The sequence below is a fragment of the Papaver somniferum genome, chromosome 9 (assembly GCF_003573695.1).
Source record: "Papaver somniferum cultivar HN1 chromosome 9, ASM357369v1, whole genome shotgun sequence".
Taxonomy (NCBI): domain Eukaryota; kingdom Viridiplantae; phylum Streptophyta; class Magnoliopsida; order Ranunculales; family Papaveraceae; genus Papaver; species Papaver somniferum.
In genome coordinates, this window is record NC_039366.1 from 33523582 (window position 1) to 33547583 (window position 24002).

Sequence of the window (24002 nt, forward strand, 5' to 3'; positions counted from 1 at the left end):
TTAATCTCCTGCTAGGAGATCACATATAGTATAATCAAAATCACTAAAATATTCGGTAGAGATTGTTGTTTCCCTAGGTGATCTTGCTAATGCATCAGCCACCTGATTGTCATCTTTATTGACATAATCAAAAGTGCATAAATTAAACTTAGAACTTAAATGTTTAATCTCCTTAATTAAATTTCTATTCTCCCACTGGATGAGAAGTGTATGAACATTTATGGATTGTATCACAAGCTTTGCGCCTGCCTCTATATGTATCCTTGAGTGGTTCAAGCTTTTTTCCCATAATAACGCCTCATGAATAGCCATGCACTCAACTGCCTCTAGGTTTAATGCTCTATTTCCATATGTTCTTTTTGTCCCAATGCAGTGACCTGCAAAATCACACACCACAATACCAGTTCCAAATTGGTTAGTATCCAAATCGAAAGAGCCATCTATGTTGTATTTCAAGATATTTTCTAATGGGGGTTTCCATCTAGAAGATTGAGAATTCATTAAAGCAGCATTATGAGGTTTATGCATATGAGAGGTAAGGTGATAATGTATTCTATGTATTGTAGTGCAAGGGTTAAGTGAAACTCCCTGAAAGACAACATCACAATGATCCTTCCATATAATCCATGCTCCAATCATAAGTGAAAAAAGCCATCTTTCTTCTTTGTTCTGATTGTGAACTGAAAACCAACTAGTAACCCATTCTGAAACTGTGTTGCTGCTGGCTCTTACTGAATCTATGTTGATATTAATCCCCCTCCAGACTTCTCTGGCATGTCTGCACTCAAAAAGGATATGCTCAATGGTTTCTTCATTGCAGCCACAAATATCACAGTTGACTTCAAGGCTACTGTTAAACATGGCCCTCTTGTACTTAGTTGAATGTAGGCCTCTTATGCTTTTCCATGCAAAGATCTTAATCCTCTGAGCAGCTTTACAACTCCAAAGTGTTTTCCAAACTTTTCTATCAATTGTTCTTCCCTCTACCTGAACTTCTCTATTATTATAAGTCAGCATTTTGTAGGTACTTTTCACAGAGAATATTCCATCTTTTGCAGGCATCCAGATCATGGAGTCTTCGTTATTTTCATTTATGTATAGTGTTTGAATCTTGAGAGTAGTATCAGGATCAAATAAGGAATTAATGAGTTGAATATTCCATTGTGCTGCTTCAGGGATCATTAACTCTTCTACAAATTCATAGAATCTAAAAAGATCATTTTGAGGAGATGGAGGATTAGGCATACCAGGAATCCATCTATCTTTCCGGATTTTTGTTTTCCTACCATTGTTGATTTCCATGAAATAATTCTTTTGCACTATCTCTAGACCTTTAGAGATCCCATTCCATGCATAAGAGCAATTCTTGGCTGTGATAGACTAATGAAGTAGATCTCCAGTTTTGAAATATTTGCTTGAGAGAGTCTTAGCCATTAGGGTGTCAGGGTCACTGCATATTCTCCAAGCCAACTTGGTTAAAAGATCTAAATTAAGCTTTTCCAGATCTCTAAATGCAAGACCACCATTTAAGTTGGTCTACAAATATTCATCTAAGTTGTAGGGTTGTGGCCTCTGCTGTTATGATACCCCCAGAAGAATTTTATTTCAATGCTTGTAAGTTGATGAAGAAGATTAGCTGGTAACTTGAAAGTTCCAATTTGGTAGATAGGAACTGCATGAGAACATGTTTAATCATTGTGCCTCTGCCTGCCTGTGATAGAGAAATACAAGACCATGCATTAAATCCGTTTTCAAAATTTTATTTGATACCTTTGAAGGACTCTTGTTTTGAGTGACCAATGATGAGTGGTGAACCCAAATACTTCTCTTTAGAATTTATGGTTTTGACTCCAAGAATTTGTTTGATTGTGCCTGCAACATTTGGCTTGGTTTTTTTGCTGAAGTAAACTAAACTTTTTTCAAAATTGATAACTTGCCCTGATTGTGAGATAAAGGTTTGAAGTAACTCCAGTAAGTTGTTAACAGTAGTGACATTTGCTTGAGTAAAGATCAAGCAATCATCTGCAAAAAGCAGATGATTAATGGCTGGTGATAAAGCAGCCACTTTAATACCTCTGATTTTGTTTTCTTCTTGAGATGTTATGAGTTTTCTTGAGAGAAACTCCATGGAAAATATAAATAGGTTAGGTGACAGTGGATCACCTTGCCTAATTCCTCTTATTGGAGTGAAAGATTCACAACGAGATCCATTGAGCATGACTGAAAGCTGTGTTGTACTGATGCATTGTTGTATAAGATCACAAAAATTATCATTAAAACCAAAGTAAGAGAGAACTTTTAATAAGAAAGGCCACCCCAACCTGTCAAATGCCTTTGACATATCTAGTTTAAGTGCCATCCATCCATTCTCCCCTCTTTTTTTCGTCATTGAGTGTATGATTTCTTGAGTAATGACAATGTTGTCACTGATGAGTCTCCCTGAGATATAGGCTGCCTGGTAGGGTGAGATAAGTTTCTCCATGATTGGATTCTTTCTGTTTACTAGAACTTTTGAAACAATCTTGTAGGAGGTGTTACATAGTCCAATGGGCCTATAATCTGCAACACTTAAACATTTCTTCTTCTTTGGAATTAATAAGATGTATGTCTTGTTGCTTTGCTTCAGAATATATTTTGTCTCAAAGAATTTCTTGACTATGTTGCAAACATCTTCCCCAATTGTTGCCCACTGACTTTTATAGAAACCTGCTTGAAACCCCTCTGGACCAGGAGATCTCCAATTTTCCATACTTTTGAGAGTAACAAAAATTTCTTCATTACTTGGAATACTAGTAAGTGAATCATTTTGCTCTGCTGTGATAATTGAAGGAAGAATAGTATAAAGACCATCATCAATTACTGGATTGCTAGTTGTGCTAATACTTTTGAAATGCTGAGTCATTTTTTCTCTCGTCTGCAGCCAGTTGTTGTTGTAATCTTGAATAGCATCTATATTGTTTCTTGTTCTTCTCTTGTTAAATTTTGTGTGAAAGTATTTGTTATTGGTGTCCATATATTTGATGAAGTGATCCCTAGCCTTCTGCTGGTAAGATTCAGACTTGATTTTGTGCCATTTATTAAGCTCATTGTTGACTCTGATGATGTCACTCTCAGTGTTGAGAGTTTGTGGAAACTCCTGAAGTTGATTAAGTTCATTTTGAAGATTGTCTACCTTTTGATTGATGTTACCAAAGTGCTTTTTGTTCCATAAAGAGAGATCTCTTCTTGTGGTGGAAAGTTTAATTACTAACTAATAACCAGGAGAGCCAGTAACACTAGATTGCCAAGCATTAGTAATGAAAACAGAGCAAGTTTCATCATTAATCCAAGTAAGAAAAAATTTAAAAGGCTTCCAGAAATTTGGAATTGTAACATCAGTATCCAGCATGATAGGACTGTGATCACTTCCTAGTTGAGAAAGGTGTAATAATCTGGTATTAGGGAAATTGAGATTCCAACTACCATTAACAAGTGCCATATATATTCTAGATTTAATTGTACCAGTGCCCATATTATTGTTGCTCCAGGTAAAATTCCCCCATTCGGAATGTTCTTTTTACAAATAGAAGCAGATAAAATCTAAAAAAGCCCATCCCAAAAGCTAAGCGAACTCCAGTCCACAACTCCAAACTTTAAAATCAGCGAGCAGTTCTAGGGCGTTAGCCACCGTGGCTGAAACACTATCAAATATCGATGTTTGACGGGAAAAAATGGTTCAGTCCAAAACCGCCCATAATAGTACGCTTTAGTCCAGACCTAGTTGATTAGGTACAATTTAATCCAAGAATTGTATAAAGACGCCGGTACACTTCGCACGCTTTTAATAAAGCACACGTGCAATGAATTGAATCAGTTTTTTAACTGACACAATGAACGTGGTTGCAACACGTTATCCTTGAATTAAAAACTGATTAAAACTGCGGCGTAACGGACAAATTCAATAACTGCAACATTTTGCTTTCAGAAACTTCAGAAGAAAAAAAAAAGCAAAAAAAAAATTCAGAAGAAAATTTGCAGACAAACCCTAGAAAATTTACAGACTAAAACCCTAAAATCTTACTAATCAAAACAATTAGATGGATGAACAATCAGTAACATCATGTTGAAAGGAAAAAAAGTAGCTTCAAAGACAAACACACCAACAGTGGAAGATTCAACATCAAGTGAAGAAGATAATCCATCTGTTGCGGTAGAAGAAATTCAAAAATCAGCATCACCAACGACGAGATCAAAGTCATCATTAAAATATTCAACCCCAACTCCATCAGTTCCAGCAGAAGAAATTAGGAAATCAACATGACCAAAAACGAGATCGAAGAGATCATTAGAAGATTCAACATCAAATTCAGTACCAGAAACTTCAAATACATCACCAGTTAAGAAGAAATCAAAGACTTCAAAGACTTCAAATCCTCCAAATAAGAATTCAAATCCTCCAAAGCCTTCAACATCTATTAAGAGAAAAAAAGGGAACAATTCAAGTCCATTTTTGTCTGTTTTTGAGCATTTTTTATGAGATTTCTTGTACATGTGTTTCATATTTCATTTTTATGAGAAAAAAAGGTAACAATTCAACACCGCTATGTTGTTGCAGTGTTTCATTTCCATTTCTGTCTATTTTTTGAGCAATTTTTGTGAGAACTGTTGTTGGTATGTAAAGATTTGTACACCGCTATGTTGTTGCAGTGTTTGATGTCATGATATGTGTGTTTTTTACCAATTTTTGTGAGAATTGTTGTTGTTCTGTACAGATTTGTACACCGCTATGTTGTTGCAGTGTTTGATGTCATGATATGTATGTACAGATTTTTGTGAGAATTGTTGCTGGTATGTACAGATTTGTACACCTACATGTCCTGTAATGTGAGTGTGTTAGTGGTTTTATGGTTAATGGCATGTTATATGTGATTCATGGCATGTTATATGTGTTATGGAGTTGTTTCATTTCAGTTGTGTGTATAGATTTGTACACAAGCATTTTATTGCAGTGATTCAAGGCATGTTGTGATTGTTTTAAAGATTTTTCTGTAGGAGTGTACAGGTTTTTACACCATCATGGTGTAATAGTGATATATGGCCTGTTGTATGGGAATTATTGTTGCTCTTCTTATATTTATGTACCAATGTACTGGTTTGTACACCAGCATTTTTGTATGAGTATCATGTGTTATGCTTCTCTTTTCTTATTCCCATTTGTCTATTTTCGTAGATACAAACAAATCTTATAGATCAGGTTTTAATGCGATCAACATGTTTGTGAACAAGTACCTTGAGAAGGATGGATACGTAAGGAAAAAGGATCGTAACAAAGTCTGGTTCACTGAATTTCAGTTAGAGAAGCAAAAGGAGAGCCCTTTTTGGCCTATATTAGATGTCTTTGTTCACAATAAAGCGGAAAATAAAGAGGAGGAAAACTCAGAAAAGAAAAAGGAGAAGAAAAGAGATTTGTGGTTCAAGAGTCCAGAATCAATCTTGAAGATTGTGAACCAATTCCTCCATGATAATTCATGGAATAATGTCTTCGTTTTCAATACTGCCGAGGAGAAAAACTTTATGGAAGTAGAAAGTATGGCAAAAGATTTGTTCTTAATTTTTGAATTAAAAATGGTGGCATCAGAACCTGTGGAAGGAGAATGTACCAAAACTAAAGCTGAGCAGAGATACAATTCACTAATAAACCGATTGAAACTGAAGGATCAATCTAAGTTGGGGAAATAGATGTGGAGAATGAAATATTGCGTATAATGAAGTTAAATTCAAAGCTGGATATGGAGATTGAGAGAATGCTAAGGACTTGGTAGTGTTGTTTGCGATGTACCTGTGCATCACTGTTTTCTTTACAACAGCAAATGGAAGCGGGATTACGAAGAGCCAATTTGCTCCCTACTTTGAATCATTGGAAAGAATGAAAAAAACCAACTGGCCAGTTCACATACATAAATATCTGATGGATAACATTAGGAGACATGTTGCCACACCACTTAGAGTTAATGGTTGTATGGTATACCTGTTGGTGAGTTTACATGTGTACATTGTTTTACACCAGTTTTAAGTTGTACCAATTTACATACTTTGGTTCACTGTATTTGTTGGGTCCTAACATTTTCCAACTCATTTACATGTTTGTCAATGCAGTATTGGTTTGTTGAACACAACAACAACATGACGCCAAGCAATGAACAAGGTTTCTCAAGGTTTCTAAGGTGGGTGATAAGTGACATCAGTAATACAATAGAGAAAGACATTGGTGAAGCTATGAAAAAGGTAACTCAATAAATTTCTTACGATAGTAATTTCTTCCTAGATGTGTACATTATATATACACCTTGATAAGGTTTACAAAATGGTGACAAAATTTTGTCATGTGTACAACAATATACACCTGTAACACAGGTGTACAAAGATGTACACCTGTTATCCATATTGATACTTTGGCATGTTTTCAGATGCAACCCGGATGGGTAAAAGCTTGGAGTGATGAACAACAACAGATTATGGAAGAGTACAGAAAGAATAGGAAAGAAAGTAGCAGAGATGTACTGAAAGAAAAGCTTTACAAATCACTACAACAAAGAGATGAAGCATTGTAAGAGCTTTCTGACTTTCAGGTTAAACATCAAAAGCTTGTTAGCTTCATTGAAGAAAAAAGCAAGAAAATTTATGCATCTAATCTGAAGAATGTGCAAAATGATAAGGATGTTGTTGATTTAGTTGTTGACTCCTTGCAAGAAATCATTTCATTTCACAAAGAATTAAAAACTGAGGATGAACGTGATGATGATGAGCAGTAGGAGGAGAAAGGTGAGAAAAGTGGCGAAGGTGATGTGGATGACAGTGATGATGATGATGATGATGAGGAGGAGGAAGGTGACAAAGGTAATAGAAGTGGCAAAGATGTTGATGTGGATGGCAGTGATAAGGAACAGGAGAAGGAGGGTGATGAGGATGATGGTGGTAAAGGCGGCGATGAGGAGAAGGATGAGGAGGATGGTGGTGGCAAAGGTGGTGAGATGCATGATGATGATGAGCAAGGTGGTGGCAAAGGTGGTGATATGCATGGTGATGACACTGACAAAGAGGGTGGCAAAGATGGTGATGACGAGGGTGGCCAATCTGAAAAGCGAAGGTATAAAATCAATCTTATTAAATGTGGAAGTCATTTGTTTTTATGTGTGTAGATAGTTTTACACCAGTATGCTAAAACTCATACCTTTTCTCTAAACTTAAATCTTTTAGCACTCCTCTGCCAAAGACAAATGAAGAGAAGGATGGCAAGGATGGAACAAGGCAAGGTGTTGAGTCTAGAACTGCTAAGAAGCCTAGGTATGAAATGATCTCATCTCGCATTTCTTTTCATTTTCTACATATGTGTACCAAGATGTACACCTTAGTGATTTCTTCTGTGTGTGTGTACAAAGATGTACAATTTTGTAGAACCTAACAAAAAATGCATTTTTTTTTAGCACTTAGTGAAATGTCCTCAATTGATGTATAAGGATCAATCTGTTGATCTGCCAGAGACAGCTGCATATCAAGAAGACCAGGATGACACTCAAATAGCTGAAATTAATGAAGCTACGATCATCGCAGCTGAAGCCATATCTCAGCTAGACCCTAAAGGCATGTTTCCGGTTGAAGAAGAGTTTCTTTTACTTACTCAGGGAGAAGATCAACAGATTGATCCTTATACATCAATTGAGGACCTTCTAGACAACTTGTCTGAAAGTGTTTTCATAAAGCTTGAAAAAGGTTGTTACAGAACGACACCATCTGACGTGAAGGAAAAGATGGCAACTGTGATCCATGAATGTCCAAGCTTTCAATTGTTGAGCCAAGAAGATCCAAAAGAAGAGTCGTCGCAAAGATCATTATCCAATGATGATGTACGAGAAATGATCGTTTCTGAAGCATTGCAGTTCATCCAACAACATGGAGATGCATTTTTTAGCAGTCAAGAAGTAGAAGAGCAGAAGACACCACCAACAAAGACAAGAGCTGGAAGCAGAGATGTTGAGGACACAAGCGACTGGCAAGTTGTCCAAGACACCACCAAAGAGAGCTGCAAAGAAAAAACTTCCTCCTGAATTCACTGCCGAGGGTAAAAACAGACAAGTTAGGATGAAAGTGGATCAAAAAGGCAAGGGGGGTTAAAGAGGGACCAGAACCAGGATATCCTGCACTAAAAAAGAGAAATGAAAATGAGTATCATCCTGCTCTCCCATGGCCAGATATTCGTCAATCAGAACTATACCAAGCCATGGAACCAGGACATGACAAAAAAAAGGATACAGAAATTCTTCGACTATGCAAGCCTGGGGTAAGTTCACACAACAATACCTCGCACTATACAAATGATTGAATCTTATTGAAAAAAATTATGTGCACAACTATGTACACCATGTTAACATTTCCTTTATGATTCTTCAACACTGTAGCTTGGGAACTAACAAGACTCGAAGATCCAACAGTCAGGGAAGAGATTCTGATTGTGAAAAGTACTTCGCAAATTGATGTTCAATAAGTATCTGGACCAAGAGATACTGTAGTTCTATGTCCATTGACGTTGCAGAGCAATTCTCAGAGATAGCTTTCGTCATCCAGATGATCAAAAGTACATGAGATGTGAAATAATGAGTCCTACTGCATGTGTAAGTTTCTCAAAAACAACTCTAAAATCTCATATATATATATATATAGATAGATAGATCATTTAGGTGTGCACATAGTTGTACACATGCTCTGTTGTTTATTTGCAGATTTCTTTAGGTGTATACAAGTATGTACACCTGTATCATACGTCATGGATACATCTGTTTCCAGGCCTAAAATGTTTCTTTAGGTGTCATATTATAATACTATAATACTGGCATGCAACAAATTATTTAGGTGCATGCTCTGTTGTTTGTTTGTCTGATTTAGGTGCACCTAATAATTTTCCAACAAATTATTGATTGCAGTACTATGTGAAGAACAATATCATGACCACTATACAAACACTTGTGGTTGATTTCATATGGGACATGTCTGACAATCTGGAAGTTCTTGTAATCCCCGTCAATCACTCTACAAAAAAAAATGGCAGTAGGACTTCACTCGTCGCTTCTGAAGTTTGATTTTGACGCTGAAGAGTGGAAGTGGTACAACTCGTTGCACTCAAATGGGGACTACAAAAATGATGCATAACAACTGGAAAATGTGGTGCAATTGGAACTCAACAAGAAGAGAGCCTTAAAGGGTGATGCACCTATAGAACCGCACGAAATAAACATCATGCAGTGTCCTTCTCAAGGTATCAATCTAGACCTCCTCTTATATACTTGCTACTTTATGAAACGAAGTACGAAGAAGAGAAAGAGTATCGAAAGAGATCATCAGAGGGCCGAAAACATTTGTCAGGGAATGAGAGCAACATTGGTGGCCAAGATGCTGAAAAAGTCGGAACGCATGAAAAGGTGTCGGACATAGCAAAGGATGAAGAGCACAAGCAGTGGCGCCTGCGTAAGGAAATGCAACCATTGAGGAGGAAGAAGAGTTTATTTTAAGCTTCATTATACAAGATCACTTTCTGAATTGCTTCTAAACATTTGCTATCTTTCCAGACAACTTTTCAAATTTCATTTTTTATCACCTTGTTTATGACTTATCAAGACCTTGAATTAATATTTTTATTAGTTTCAATATTGATGTTATTGATGTTACAATTTTATGACTTATCACTACCATTGAAGTGTATATTACAGGTTTTGAAATCTTAAGGTGTACTTGATTGTGCACAGTTACTGACAGAGAAGAAAATGTTCATAAGGTACATAAAGGTACACATGTACTGACATATTTTCATACTTTATCAAAAGTATAAAAATTGAAGACACAAAAATATTACTAAAATTTTTATATCATGCAGAACTGAAAACATAAAAATTGAACATAGCAAAAGTAATTACTAATTATACAGATCTGAAAACATAAAATATTACTAAGCAAAATAGACTAGTAGCATCCATTGTACACCAAGGTGTAAATAGTTGTACACATGTAAAAAGACAGGTAAGAAAAACTGAAGTTCACAGGAAGGTGCACATGATGGTACACATGTCCTGGCACTAATTATCCACGCCAAGGAAAATTGAAAAGACATTACCAAAAGTAAAGACCAAACACATAGAATCTTTTGAAAAAATGAAACATAGAAAAAAACATCAAATCATGGGGCAGGTAGCTCTGTTGTGGTGACCAAGGGTGAAGCACTTTGTGCACATCTTAGGCCTCTTTCGCTTCTCCCAATCACTCTTCATACGCTGTGTTTTTTTTCTACCAGGAGGAGGAACATGAATATGAACAATAACCCTATCACTAGGATCATAAGACTTCGGCTTGTCATAATTGGGGATTGGCAAGATGATCTCCTGGTATGTCCTGTTGTACCATTCAGTGGTGAAGTATGGCTCAACAAATGAATAGATGTCTTCTCTCGTAGATTGAATGGTTGCACAAGCATGGGCACAAGGAAAACCATTAACTCGCCACATGTGACATGTACAAGTTTTCTGCAATAGATATACAAAATGAGTCCGAGGAGACATGACTTCATACAATCATTCCATGGACTGAACAACATTCCAAGTATGACCAATGTCGATGTTTTCCTTTAGTAAAGCCTCATATTCAGGAGTGAGCCTAGTGTTGAAATTTTCAAGACCTTCTATCCTTCTCTAGGACATCATATTCATAACCTTCAAACTAACATAATAAAAACACAAAACATAAAATCAAAAACATGATCTAGAAGGAATACAGATAAAAAATTTGTACAAAAATATACACATTAAGGAAATCGATGTGTAGAACAATGTACACATAGTTGCAGAATCACAGATAAAACATGTGTACAAAGTATCTACAGATCAAGCAAATCCATGTATGTAAAAGAAAATCAATGTATACAGACTTACATTTGTACAAAAGGAAATATGTACACATTAAAAATAAATAAAATGAATAAAACACTAAACATAAAACTCACCGTATCGCATTGAGAAGAGCAAAAGCAGACAACTTTTTGAAAGGAAGAACCCAGTTGTTGAAGGACTCGGCAAGAGTTGAAGAGTGAGCACTATATCTGCATACAGGGAAAATGAATTTTCCCATTTCTCCTTTGGAATAGTCCTGATATAGTTAGCAACATGTCCATATCCAATTGCATGCATGCCCCGCAAAGCTTCTTCAAAGTTCGCTGGTGTGTAAGAGTAGGCAGCTTTGTAAAACAAATCAAGAACGGGCTTCAAATTCTCATCACCTGATCCGATGGTGAGATTGCACTTGATGTGGTAAAAGCAATAACTATGATATGAATTAGGAAAATATTTTGGAATGCCCTGCAAAAGTCCTTTGTGACGATCACTAAGGAAAACAATCTGACGAACATCGACAACTTGTTGAAGATTCTCCAGAAACCAAAACCAATTATCTTTGTTTTCAGAAGTAACAATAGCAAAAGCAAATGGTTAAAAACCATTGTTTCCATTGACACATGTTGCAGCCATCAAAGTACCCCTGTATCTACCAGTAAGGAAAGTAGCATCCAAATAAATCATGGGCCTGAGATACCTATAGCTATGCTTGCAAGCACCAAAAAAAATGAATATCCTCTGAAATCTACTGGTTCCATCCTCAAATTCAAACTTCACATAGCTATCGGGATTAGTTTCTTCAATTTCTTTGACATACCAAGTTAAATCGCTATACGACTTCTCGTCATCGCCATACTGTTCTTCAAATACTGCTTCTTTCCCTCTACGGGCATGGTGATACTTAATATTGGACCCATAGGTTTTCTTAAAAAGTGACATGATCTGATTGGGTTTTAAGCTAGGATCACCCTGTATATTGTCAGCGATCAAATGCTTGACTAACTTGGTTGTCACTGTAGGACTCTTCAACCTCAAACCAACACCACAACTACAAAAAAAGAAAAAAAAAAACAAAAAAAAAACTGGAATAAGTAATGTGCACCATGTTGTACACCTAATAAGATCTCAAAACCAACACAATGAACATACACACAAACCAAGCAAGAATATGTAATTTAAGAGTACAACAAGTATTGTGCACCACAATGTACACCTAAAACAAATCTACATATATAAGATGCACAACTATGTCCACCACTATGGACATACACACAAAAATCCTAAAGATAAGTAATGTGGACTAGTATGAAATACTAACCTGTGAACATTAGAATCTTTCAGCACGAACCGATAAATATCACCATTTACAGGCCCAAAGTGAATCCTCCAACCACAACCATCTTCTTCGCACTTTGCAGTAAAACGAGTCTTGTCATTTTTAAGAATAACAATCTTGAAACCAGTAGCCATCTTGTACTTATCAACAACAATCCTAACAACTTTAACACCACTCATAAATTCTCTACCAATCTTATCAAAAACATAAACCCATTCATCAATAATCAGAGGCTCCCCCTTGTCTGCATCATGATCTAACACTCTTACCATCTTAGGACTTTCTGTTACAAAAGAACGAGAACCAGAACTACTGCTACAACCAGACTTAGAACCAGAACTACTGCTACAACCAGACTTAGAAAGAGAAGTATTATTCCGAATCATATCCGCATGCAAATAGACATCTTCATTATCAATAAAAATCATGAAACCAATTAAGCTTCGCAGTTGTATATCATCTGTCACAAAAACTACTTGACCATTGTCCATCTAGCTGAAACATATACTCCCAGGAGACAAAGACCTCCAGTGCTTACATGTTAAATGCTTCAATTCTTCTACGGTTATTTTAGTATTAACACGAAAAACAGCAGAATGCTCACCATGTTTCAAAACAACATTAATAATTAAACTTCTCAGACTTGTTTGATACCCCTACATATTACAAAAGAAATGATAATAAACATTTGAAGCTTCAAACAACAATTTCGTATAACCTAAAAGTAAACAGTGTACAGGAAAGTACACATTTAATCGAAGCCAAAAACATCAAGTAACAGTAAACCTAGATAAAAATACTCCATCAATTAAGCTCCAAAATCTTACTGGAACACATAATTGAATAAATCAGAAGCCTAGGATCTAGTATCAGTTCAATTTCATATCATGCATCATAAAACTAAAAAAACATCATCAAACAAAACTCGAAATGATCTAGTATTAAAAATAAATCATCATCATCGCGAGAATGAAAAGATAATATATAACAAAATATCAACTGAAGATCATACGAATTGATATCATCAACTCATAAACTCAGAAATCAGAAACAAAACTTGAAAATTAAATGTAACAGATGAAACACAACCAAAAAAAAACTAACCTGAGGTTGAATTATGCTCCATTAACAATCAAATAAAACCTAACCTCTATGAATCTGTTAAATCACCTCCGAACTCAAACCTGGAACGATCTATCTCTCAATCTGTCGTGAATTTTCGATTTCAGAACACTTTCGAATGTAACCTGAGTTGAAATATGTTGAAGAAACGATCAAGTCCTATCTGAAACGATCAAATCCTCTCCGAAACTGTTAAATCGCCTCTCTGAAACTGTTTAATCTCTGACTGCTACTTGTTTTGTATTTGAGATCCAAAAAAATCGATTTCAAAACACGCCTTATATATACAGAATCACTTCAAGGATAATTATGGCATATCGAAAACTCGCAGACTCGGGACTCAGACTTGAATTTGGACTAAACTGTAGCATGCGGGTTTTTTTTGGACTAATCTGTACCGGTCTTGAGACGGGAGGACTAAAGCGTCCAAAGCCCAACAACTTTGGGACTAAACGTCAATTTCTACATGTTTGACACCGTCGCCCCCGCTTCCTGTGTCATGATAACCACCAGACACTATTTTACAGTCCGTTATTTTCTTTAATATATCACAGATTGGCAATAGCTACTTTGAACTCCAACTCTGCCGTATGCTCGTCTAGCTCAGTTGGTAAACCGCAAGGCACGTAGATTTTGTTTACTTCCAATAAATGGTTGGTTTTCATTTGGTGACAATCAGTGAATTTCGATAAACACATAGATTGATAGAAAAAATTTGTCATAAATAGTAATTTGTCATGGCCGTTGATCAAAGAATCATCGAGAAAGATTTCTTGCTGATTGTTAAAAGGGAATATGTAGGAATTAGTTTCATTATTAGACTCTCCCAGACATGAATCTGTTAATGCTTCTTGGCTATGAATTTCGGTCAAACCCATCCCCTAAATTGATATCACGGGAGTAATTTTTTTGCAATCAAAATGTACAAGTCCAAACTAAACAGTTCATTTTGATTCCAACAACAATGTTTACTCTAAAAAACAATACCAAAAGAATCGAATAATCAGCAACTGGTTAGCTTCGTTAATCTTGATTTCCTTCTTGACAGGGTAAGCTAAACGTTTCTCATCCGTCTAAATGTCAGCATCTAATAAATTTAATAAAAAAAAGTTATAAAAGAAGAATGATAATTCCTAACAACCAAGTGCTCCATTCACTTTTCAATTTTCTTCAACATCTCAGGATGTCATATATATTAGTAATTGATCAGAGTAAGTATTTATTTATGTAGAACTTAACTGTGTCATCCTAGATGTTTTGGGGCAAAATGATTGATTTATGTATTAGTTGAAATAGCCGGGTAAAACTTGTGGAGCTACCAAAATGTATGATAATAGTGAAAAATGGAAAATTTGGAACCGAAATTTTACTAATGACTAAAATTATAAAAGTACAACTATGTACAAAGTACTCTAGTCCAGGAAAATTACATCAACTATTCTACACCCACCGAAGATTTGCACCGCAGATTACACTTCACGGAAATCCTATGGTCGGGGGAGCGGCTGTAAACATTGGGATAGGGAGTAGGGCAAGAATGGGCCCCACCCCGCTCTCACATGGTGCACTCTACGGTGCAAAATCTCGATGGATAAATCATTTTTGAAATTACATAGGAAAATGTCCATTTTACTTTTAGGGCGAGGCAAGACGTGTCACCTCACATGAAAAAGTCACGTCACATAACATCTAGCATCTAGGGTCATATTTGTCTTTTGCCCATTATTCACATTTCACATTGTAGGAATTACTGTTTAGTCCACTTTTTCATGACCCAGTTAATGGCTAGTCCACTCGTGGAAAATATTTACTCCATGTTTTTGGACTACATTATTTACTCTCTAGTCCAAAAACTTCGTAGAGATTATAAAGTGTATTTTCTAAATGCCTAAAACACCCTTCCAGGCCTAATTAGTATCAACACATGTAAATGTTACTAGTAGTGTGTTACTACATAGTAGTAGTATCAATACGGTGATACTACATATTAATATGTACTGTACTAGTAGTAACAAAAATATCTTATTGTTACTAGTAAATTAGGTAACTACTTTACTATACTAGTAGTATACTAGTATAACTACTAGTATACTAGTATATTAGTAGTAACTTATGTAGTATCAATACTTAACAATTTTTTGATATATAGTATCAATACATAATATCAATATATAACATAGTACATATCAAACATACTACATATCAATATATAACATACTACATATCAATATGTAGTATCAATACATAACATACTACACATCAAGCATACTACATATCAAACATACTACATATCAATATGTAGTATGTTATATAGTATATATTGATACTACATATTGATATGTAGTAGTATCAATACATAACATATTACATATCAAACATACTACATATCAATATATAACATACTACACATCAATATGTAGTATCAATATATAACATACTACATATTGATATGTAGTAGTATCAATACATAACATATTACTACTAGTACTGGTTACTACTAGTATACTACATACTACATATGTTATTACTACATATGTTACCACTAGTACTAGTTACTAGTATACTATATACTAGTAACTAGTACTAGTGGTAACATGTAGTATCAATACATAACATACTACATATCAATATGTAGTATCAATAGATAACATACTACATATCAAACATACTACATATCAATATATAACATACTACATATTGATATATAGTATCAATACATAACATAACATTATTGAACATAACATATTGATACTACATATTGATATGTAGTATCAATAAATAACATACTACATATTAATATGTAGTATCAATATATAACATATTACTACAAGTACTAGTATACTACATATTACTACTAGCATACTAGTTGCTTGTAGTTGCAGGAAATCCCACATTACACCCCTCATATGATTTCATTATTATTCAACTCATTTTTAGGTTTAAACTCTTGATTTTATTGATCAATCTTAGAATCTTCTTACAAGAAAAGATAAAGAAATTAAGAATAATCTTTGCTCTAGACTTTCTCTCTCCTATTTACTTGTTTTTTACTTCAAAAAAGATCTCTCTCTCTTTTTACAACTCGAACGACTATTTATAAGGAAATACATAGTGGATGACAGCTAATCTGTCCTTTATTTTCGGGTATGGTCTGCGAAATTCTCGCAACCTGACAAATGTTAATTTTGCAAACTCTCTAATCTTCGCAGGACTACCATATATTTCTCGTGATCTTAGCTGACGTCATTTATTTTATCATTTCTGAAATTGTTCTGCGGCGCTGTTGTGCTGTGTCATTGATAATTTCGCTGAAACATTGTCATTACGAAATTCTGATCCTACATCTTGCCTCTTCTCATATCTTCTCTGCAAAGTAGAGAATGATGTGAGAAATGCCGCAGCTGTTCATCTTTTCATATTCTGCATTTATCACACGTATTCTTTCTTCCATTTGTTTCTTGACACGTCTTCTGTAACCGCTACTTTTCAACCGCTCACTTCTCTTCGTCTTAATGGTGTTTCTTTCTTCGAGTAAAAAAAATCTCCTTTATATACTCTTCTCACTCTTCTTTTTACTTTTTCTTCTATTTTTATTCTCTCATCTCTGCAACTCTGTTTTTCTTCTGCAAATTCTGCTGCTGTAATTTTTTCCTCCTTCAATTCTCTTATTTTTTATTCATTCCCATACTCTATATTCAAACATGGCTCCAAGTGGTCATAGATATGAGAAGAATTTACAAGATGTCCAAAAAGATCTTGCTGATAAAGGTTTCACTCTCTCTACCATTCCTGGTGAAAATGCCAAGTCAATTCTTTCTGTCAAATTTTTTTCTGATCAGTATTGTGATGATCAATCAATCATAATTTCGCTAGGTCATATTCTTGCAGGTCTCCCTATTCCTCTTTATAACCCAGATATTCCTTTATTTTATGAAATTGTCGCTCATTCGGGATTTTCGCGAGCTATCTTTCAACTAAGTGGGGATTGCATCCGTATAATGCTAGAGTTCGCTAATCGTGGTGCTGGTAGAGGATCTCTGTACTCCAAAGAACTTAGGGATCCTAAATTCGCAAACCTAGAGATAGTTGCTGAGAAATACACAGTAGCGAATTTTTTTGAGAACTATAAACTTATCTCCATGAAGAAAGAGAATACTCGCTGGGGTATTCGCTTAAAAAGAAAAGATAACATTGATGAAGACAAAATTCTCATGCAAGATATTGACTGGCAATCTGGTAAAAACAAAACTCCTCGCCAATCCAAAGATGATAAATGGTGTGTTTTTCCTTTAATGCTAAAAGGACCCTACATTGCTGGGTCAAATGTTCTTCCTGCGAATCTCGATGCTTATCAACCTTGGGTTTTCTCTTGGACCGAGAAGGAGAAAGAGGTATGTTTCTTCCCATTTAACTCACTTTATATTTCTTTATTGATTCTTATTATTCTGTTCACTAACTCTTGCGATATTCCGCAGATCCAAAAACTGAAAGATAGTTATAACAGGACTGGGAAATCTAGTACTCTGTTAGCTCTTCGCTCATACACAGATGAGGTCAGAAATTTTCTCTTATGATTTTAAATTTTCTTCAATTTTTTCTTATGATTTTAAACAGTATACTGTTACTTCCATGCTTCCATTTCTTATTTCTATCTGTGTGTGAAGATTACTGCTGAAGTAGAAGAATCTGCCGATGTTGCGAAGATTGTTGATAAAGGTAAAGGTGCTCTTCGCAGGGAAAAATCAACTGGTCCTCCTCCAAAGAAAAGGAAAGTTCGTTCTTCTTCTCCTTCAAATATTCCTCCTCACGAAAATTCTGAAAGTGACAATGGTGATGAAGACAACGATGATCTTGCTGCAAGTGAAGATTCTCCACCTGAATCTTCTATGGATAAGCTCTCTGGCCTCTTTTCTGATTCTCTACAAGGAATGGGAGATATCCAATTCGAAAATACCTGCAAATCTCTCGCTACCCTTTGCGATGTCCCTTTACTGGATGGTGATAGCTCTCTTCGTGGAGTTTCTAGATCAGTGACTCCCGACTTCTTGCATTCTCTCAATAGTCTGGTATATTTTTATCCTTTTACTTCTTCATTGTTATAACTCAAAATTTCTTTCTATATTAATATTTTTTATATTTTTCCGAAGGCTGGAAAAACTTCTTTTGCTGTTGCCTCAGATCTAGAGAGAAGACACGAAAATCTTGAAAAGAAGAATCTTCAATTTCGCAAAAAGAATGAAGAATTGGAAGCTGAAGTTAAAGGTCTTCGCGAGAAAAATAGACAATTAGAAATTGATTCTTCTTCGTATAAGAACAAAATCTCTAGTCTTCAGCAAGCTAATAATCAGCTTTACGGTATGTTACTTTTCTCTTTTCCCTTTATTCATTCATCCTGTTGTTTTATATTTACTCAAAGCTTCAATAACATTGATTATATTTTGTCTCGCAGATTCTGAAAATAGATATCGTGAAAAGATTGAAGAACTCGAAGCTGAAAAGGAGGAACTCGCAAAGAATCTTTCTTCTCACAACGACAAATATTCTAGATTAAAGAATCAAATCAATAACATTGTTGCGAATTTTAAGAATGATGCTATGCATTTTCGCAATCAAACTATCCAAATGGTTTGTGACGATCATAATATCCCACATTCTGATTATCCTTGTCTCTTGGAAGAAATCCCACAGAATACTCCCAGTTTGATTATCTCTGATAGCGAAGCTGACGATGAAGAATCTGATAGTGATGGAAGTTCTGATGGTGATGAAGATTCTGACGCAGACGAAGAAGGGAACAAGTCTGATGAAGATAATGAAGGATTAGCTAAGAAGTAGTCTTTATTTCTTTCTTTGATTCTTTGTAATACTTGTACATTTATTTCTTCTTTCTGTATATTTGTGTTTCTTTCATTTTGACCTGCATTAATTAAAACAATTCTTCTTTGCAATACAGTTAATCAATATAATCATTAATTATTGAAGCTTTGAGTAAATCTATCATATCGAGACAAATAAAATTTTCTAATTTCATACATTCCCATACTTGCCTCTGTTATTTGAATCCAAATGAGAGATTCCATAAATATTTTCTTATTGTATAACTTCGCAATCTTATGCGAAGTGATTTTGTTTCTTTTCAAATCTCATTCCTGTGCGGTCTTATTTTGCCTTCCTAATTAAAGGTCTTATTATGCCACCTCTTGTCATTGCGACAAAATCGCAGGACGTCCTTGCACTTTCATGCAAAAACCCCTTGATCTTGCCTTAAATTTTTCTTTTGTATTATGGCCTCTTCAGGAATGTTGCGACAATATGACAGGCCTAAATATTCTTGCGAAAATGAAGCCCCATGACATTGCCGTCTTGCGACGAAATCGCAGGACGTCTTCGCACTTTCATGCGAAAACCCATTGATCTCGTCTTATCCTTTTCTTTTGTATTATTGCCTCTTCAGGATTGTTGCACAAATATGACAAGCCTTAATATACTTGCAAATAAAAATCCTCATGACATTTGCGTCTTAAGACACTTATCAGCTCCCTAATGGAGGGTGCCTCCCTTATCTCCCCCTGGTTTCCCCTTCAAGGAGGCGTACTTATACCATACAAGGTTAGATCCTCCCATCTAGTCTTAACAACAACCAGTTGTTTTCGCAGCCTCTTATCCCTTTTACCTATAGGGCTCATGGTTACGAGACTGCACCCTAAGTGGGGTTTTCTTCAGGCCGAGTGCAGTATAAGCCAAGACTTGTCAAGAATGGAAAAGTACGTTTCAAACGTCTCTGGCAATCTTGACTCAACCGTGTACCTCGACGCCTTGATCAGATCTGCACTCCTTGGGAGAGTCCTTATTACCTTAGTCGTCCAATCTAAGTCATATGCTTAAGCTGTGAATCCAAGGTTCCTCTCCCGGATGGGCTTCATTGACCCCAAATCTCCATGACTCAGGTTCCGGTGGCGGTGTAGCCTTTCCCCGAGTCATGCAATAGGTACCCCCTTATATGACGTACTTTAGGACTTACATTTTCCTCTTGCGAAATTGTATTCGCGAACTAGGGTGTACGCCATAAAGGTTCGCCTCTTTCTCTTTTGTCATTTTTCTCTGATTTCTTTCTGTAAAATTCATTATCTCTGCGAGAAACTCGCAAATCATCATATTGTATCTGAATTTCGCAATCTCAATTTTGTCATTCAATTTAATGTATTTTTGAGAATTTTGCTTATTGCGAGAGTATCGCAGCAACTTAATCATTCATACATTTCTTGTTTTTATTATCTTTGTCATCCTCTGCTTCTTTATTATTTTCTGCTATTGCTTCCTTAGTAGTGGTGTGTTCATTATTTTTATTCTGAGCTAGCATTAGTTTCGCAACATCTCTTGTTATTTCCTTTCGATTGCGTCCACCATCAACCTCTCACTTATTTGTGTATCTTTGATTTTATGTCGCCAGTTTTCCTTCTTGTTTGCTCTTCCTTCGCAAGATTCTATCTCAGTTTCGTAACACCTCTTTCCTTCAACCCAATCTCCCTTTATGATTCCTACACCACTGGGGTGAGGGAATTTGATTCACTGGTGGAAAGTTGAATCTACACCTAGAATCCCATGTAGCCAAGGTCGACCAATTAACGCATTGTAGGGTGATTCTACATCAACGATACAAAATAAGATTTCAGAAGATATTCCCTTCAATGGAATTCGCATAGTAACCTCCCCTTTAGGCTTGTTAGCAGTACCATTAAAACCATATATCTTATATGTTGATGGTATAAGATCATCATCTCTCCCACCCATGGTTTTATAAGTATGATAAAATAAGATGTTCACAGAACTTCCAGTATCGATTAGAATTCTATTGATTGCCCACTAATCTTCAGTTTCATCATCCTCATCTTCTTTCGGTTTTGGATTAATTTCTAATTTTACTACCAATGGATTGTCATGCACCTCTTCTCCTTCGGGAACTTCTTCTGCGGTAAAAGAAATGATCTGTTTCTGCCATTCCTCTAGTGGCGAGATTTTCGCAATATTCATAATTTCTCTTCCATCATTATCTCTTGCGAACACTCTACTCAAAACACTATCGTGAAAATCTACAATTGTCTTATATGAATGTACGATAGAGTGATAGAATAAATTTTTTGCTTTTGCACCTACTTCTATGAAGAATGTTTCTTTCTTTTTCATCGTATTCACTTTGTGATGTTCTGGTGGTGGTGGCAGTGGTTGAGATTGTGGATGCCCTACCAGAAAGTCGTTTAGTTTTCCTTGATCTATCATTCTCAAAATATTTCTTTTTACATTTCCACAATCATTTGTGGTATGTCCATGAAAATGATGATAAGAACAAAATTCATGACTTCTGTGGTTTGGAGGTGGTTCCGTTCCCATGTTCCATGGTGTTGGTATATTCTCCATCAAGATTATAGCTTCCCATATCTTCTCCACACTTGCATTTAGAGGTGGCATCTTGATTTCTTCCCATACTACCTTGTGACCTCTTTGTCCTCTATTATAGATTTGTCTTTGACCTCCATAAGTTTCTTGCGGTTGATCGAGTCTTTGAATCTTGTTATTTCCTCCACGATTGTAGAAATTTATTTCTCTTTCATACTCTTCTTGATCTCGGCTTCCCATAGCTACCAGTTTCTGTTGATTGTTACTTGTCACCTTCTCTTGCTGTATTTGCGAAGTATTCGCAACAGTGTTTATTAGCTTGGGTAATAAGCTTACATTCGCTGTTTGTGAGCTGGTGTTCGCAACTGGATATGATTCCATTTCATTTTTCCTTTCCTCTAGAGAAATGTATTCTTCTTGAAGTTCTCCCAATTCAGTCTTTGTGATCGTATTCTTGACTCTGAAAATTTGGACATACAATAGGTTTGTTGCAAACATAGCATTGGTAAATGATAATATAAGATATCTCACATCTACACGGCCAGCCATTTCGCTACACATAGTTCTCCATCTTTTAGTCAGGTGTTTCAAACTTTCGCCAATCCTTTGTTTTAATCCAAACACATCTTCTATACCAGGTCGCGAGGAGTTATTACTTATGTATGCCCCCAAGAATGTAGTCTGCAAATGACTGAAGGAGGTTATTGTGTTCTTTGGTAGTACTTCAAACCATTTTAACGCCTATCTTGTTAAGCTGGATGCGAAATATTTGCATAACACGGCATCATGATTTTCCCACTGTAACATGCACCTCACATAGTCTTTAATGTGTTGAATTTCACAAGTTGTTCCATCAAAAATGCTGTTTAATGCGGGCAAATTGCATTTCGGTGGTATTCCTCCTAATTGTACTTCCCTTGTAAATGGAGTTTTCGCAGCTTCTTCTATTGCTTCATCCAATTGTATTCTACCTACTTCTCCTCTATTATTTAGCATTCCTCTCATTTCTTCTAATTCTTTCAAGATTTTTTTATTTACACCTGAATATTGATACATTGGTCTCTTTAATTTCGCCTCTCTTCTTCTGCGTTCATGTCTATCTTCTCACACGAAATTTTGGATTTCTTCTTCATTATCTTCATCTCGTATTCTTCTGCGATTCTCTTCCTCATCTCTATCTTGAATTCGCAGATGATGATGCCTTTCATCTTCCCCTCCATGATTTTGTTCATTTCTTATAAATTCAATTTGCTGTCTTTCAGCCATCCTCTTTACTCTATCATACTCCTCATTAAGATTACCGTTATTCCGGTTTTGTGTAGGTCTTCTTTCTCGATTGTCATGATTTTTCTGGCGAATTGTCTCCTGAAGCTCTTGTTCTTCCATTTCCGCTCTCAATCTTTCACGTTCGCAGTTAAACGTGTTTGTTCAGCATAATGTCTTTCAATTTCTTCTTCAATCGTCTGTTGATTTCTTTGGGTTTCTCTCACATGTAAAATTCTTCTTCCTTCCTCTCGATTTCCTTCGCCATCTTGGTCATTTCGTCCCTGATGTTGTCCGTTCTCTTGATTTCCACCATTTTTCCCATCATCAAAAGTTTCATTTTGTGGAACGTAACGATCATCAGCTCTTTCTCTATTTTCGCGATATTCTTCATTAGGATTTAATATTTCTTCTTGAATATTGTTTCCAGCATTGATTATGGGTGAGCTTCACCTCGTTTCTCTTCTAGTCAATCTTGAATATGATTTTGTAATACTTTTCGATCTTCTATTCTGTATTCTTATAGTCTCCATCCTTAACTCGTGATTTTGCCTTTTTAAATTTGCACGTTCTTCTGTTTCAGCTCTTCTTTCTTCATGTATTCTTCGTCTCATCGTTTCTAATGCTCCAATTTCCTCATCTCCATGAATTATTCCTTCATCTGCTTCTTGATTTCTCTCTTCCTGTCTATAATTTTTGTTTTGTTGCTCTTCTTCTACTTCTTCTGCCGAATTTGATTGCCAAGTGTGTATGCTCACCCTATCATAATCTGTATTCCTTTCTTGAACTAGAATTTGTTGAATTGGTGGTTGAATTTGATTTTCTCTATTACTTCTCATTCTAGTAGATTCTCCCATTTCACTTCTTTCTCTTCCAGCAATTCTTTTGCTTCTTCTAACAGTAGTCGGTTGTTCAGATGTATTTCTTCTTCTATCCATTTCTTCAACGTTAACAATATTGCAAGAAATTATGAAAAA

General features: G+C 35.7%; 1 protein-coding gene across 1 annotated transcript; it reads right to left on the reverse strand.

Moving 5' to 3' along the window:
* Window positions 1-1302, reverse strand: LOC113311738. The gene has a single exon (XM_026560539.1). It carries the CDS (start codon window positions 1300-1302, stop codon window positions 1-3), a length of 1302 nt encoding a protein of 433 aa, XP_026416324.1.
* Between the last annotated feature and the right edge of the window lie 22700 nt (window positions 1303-24002).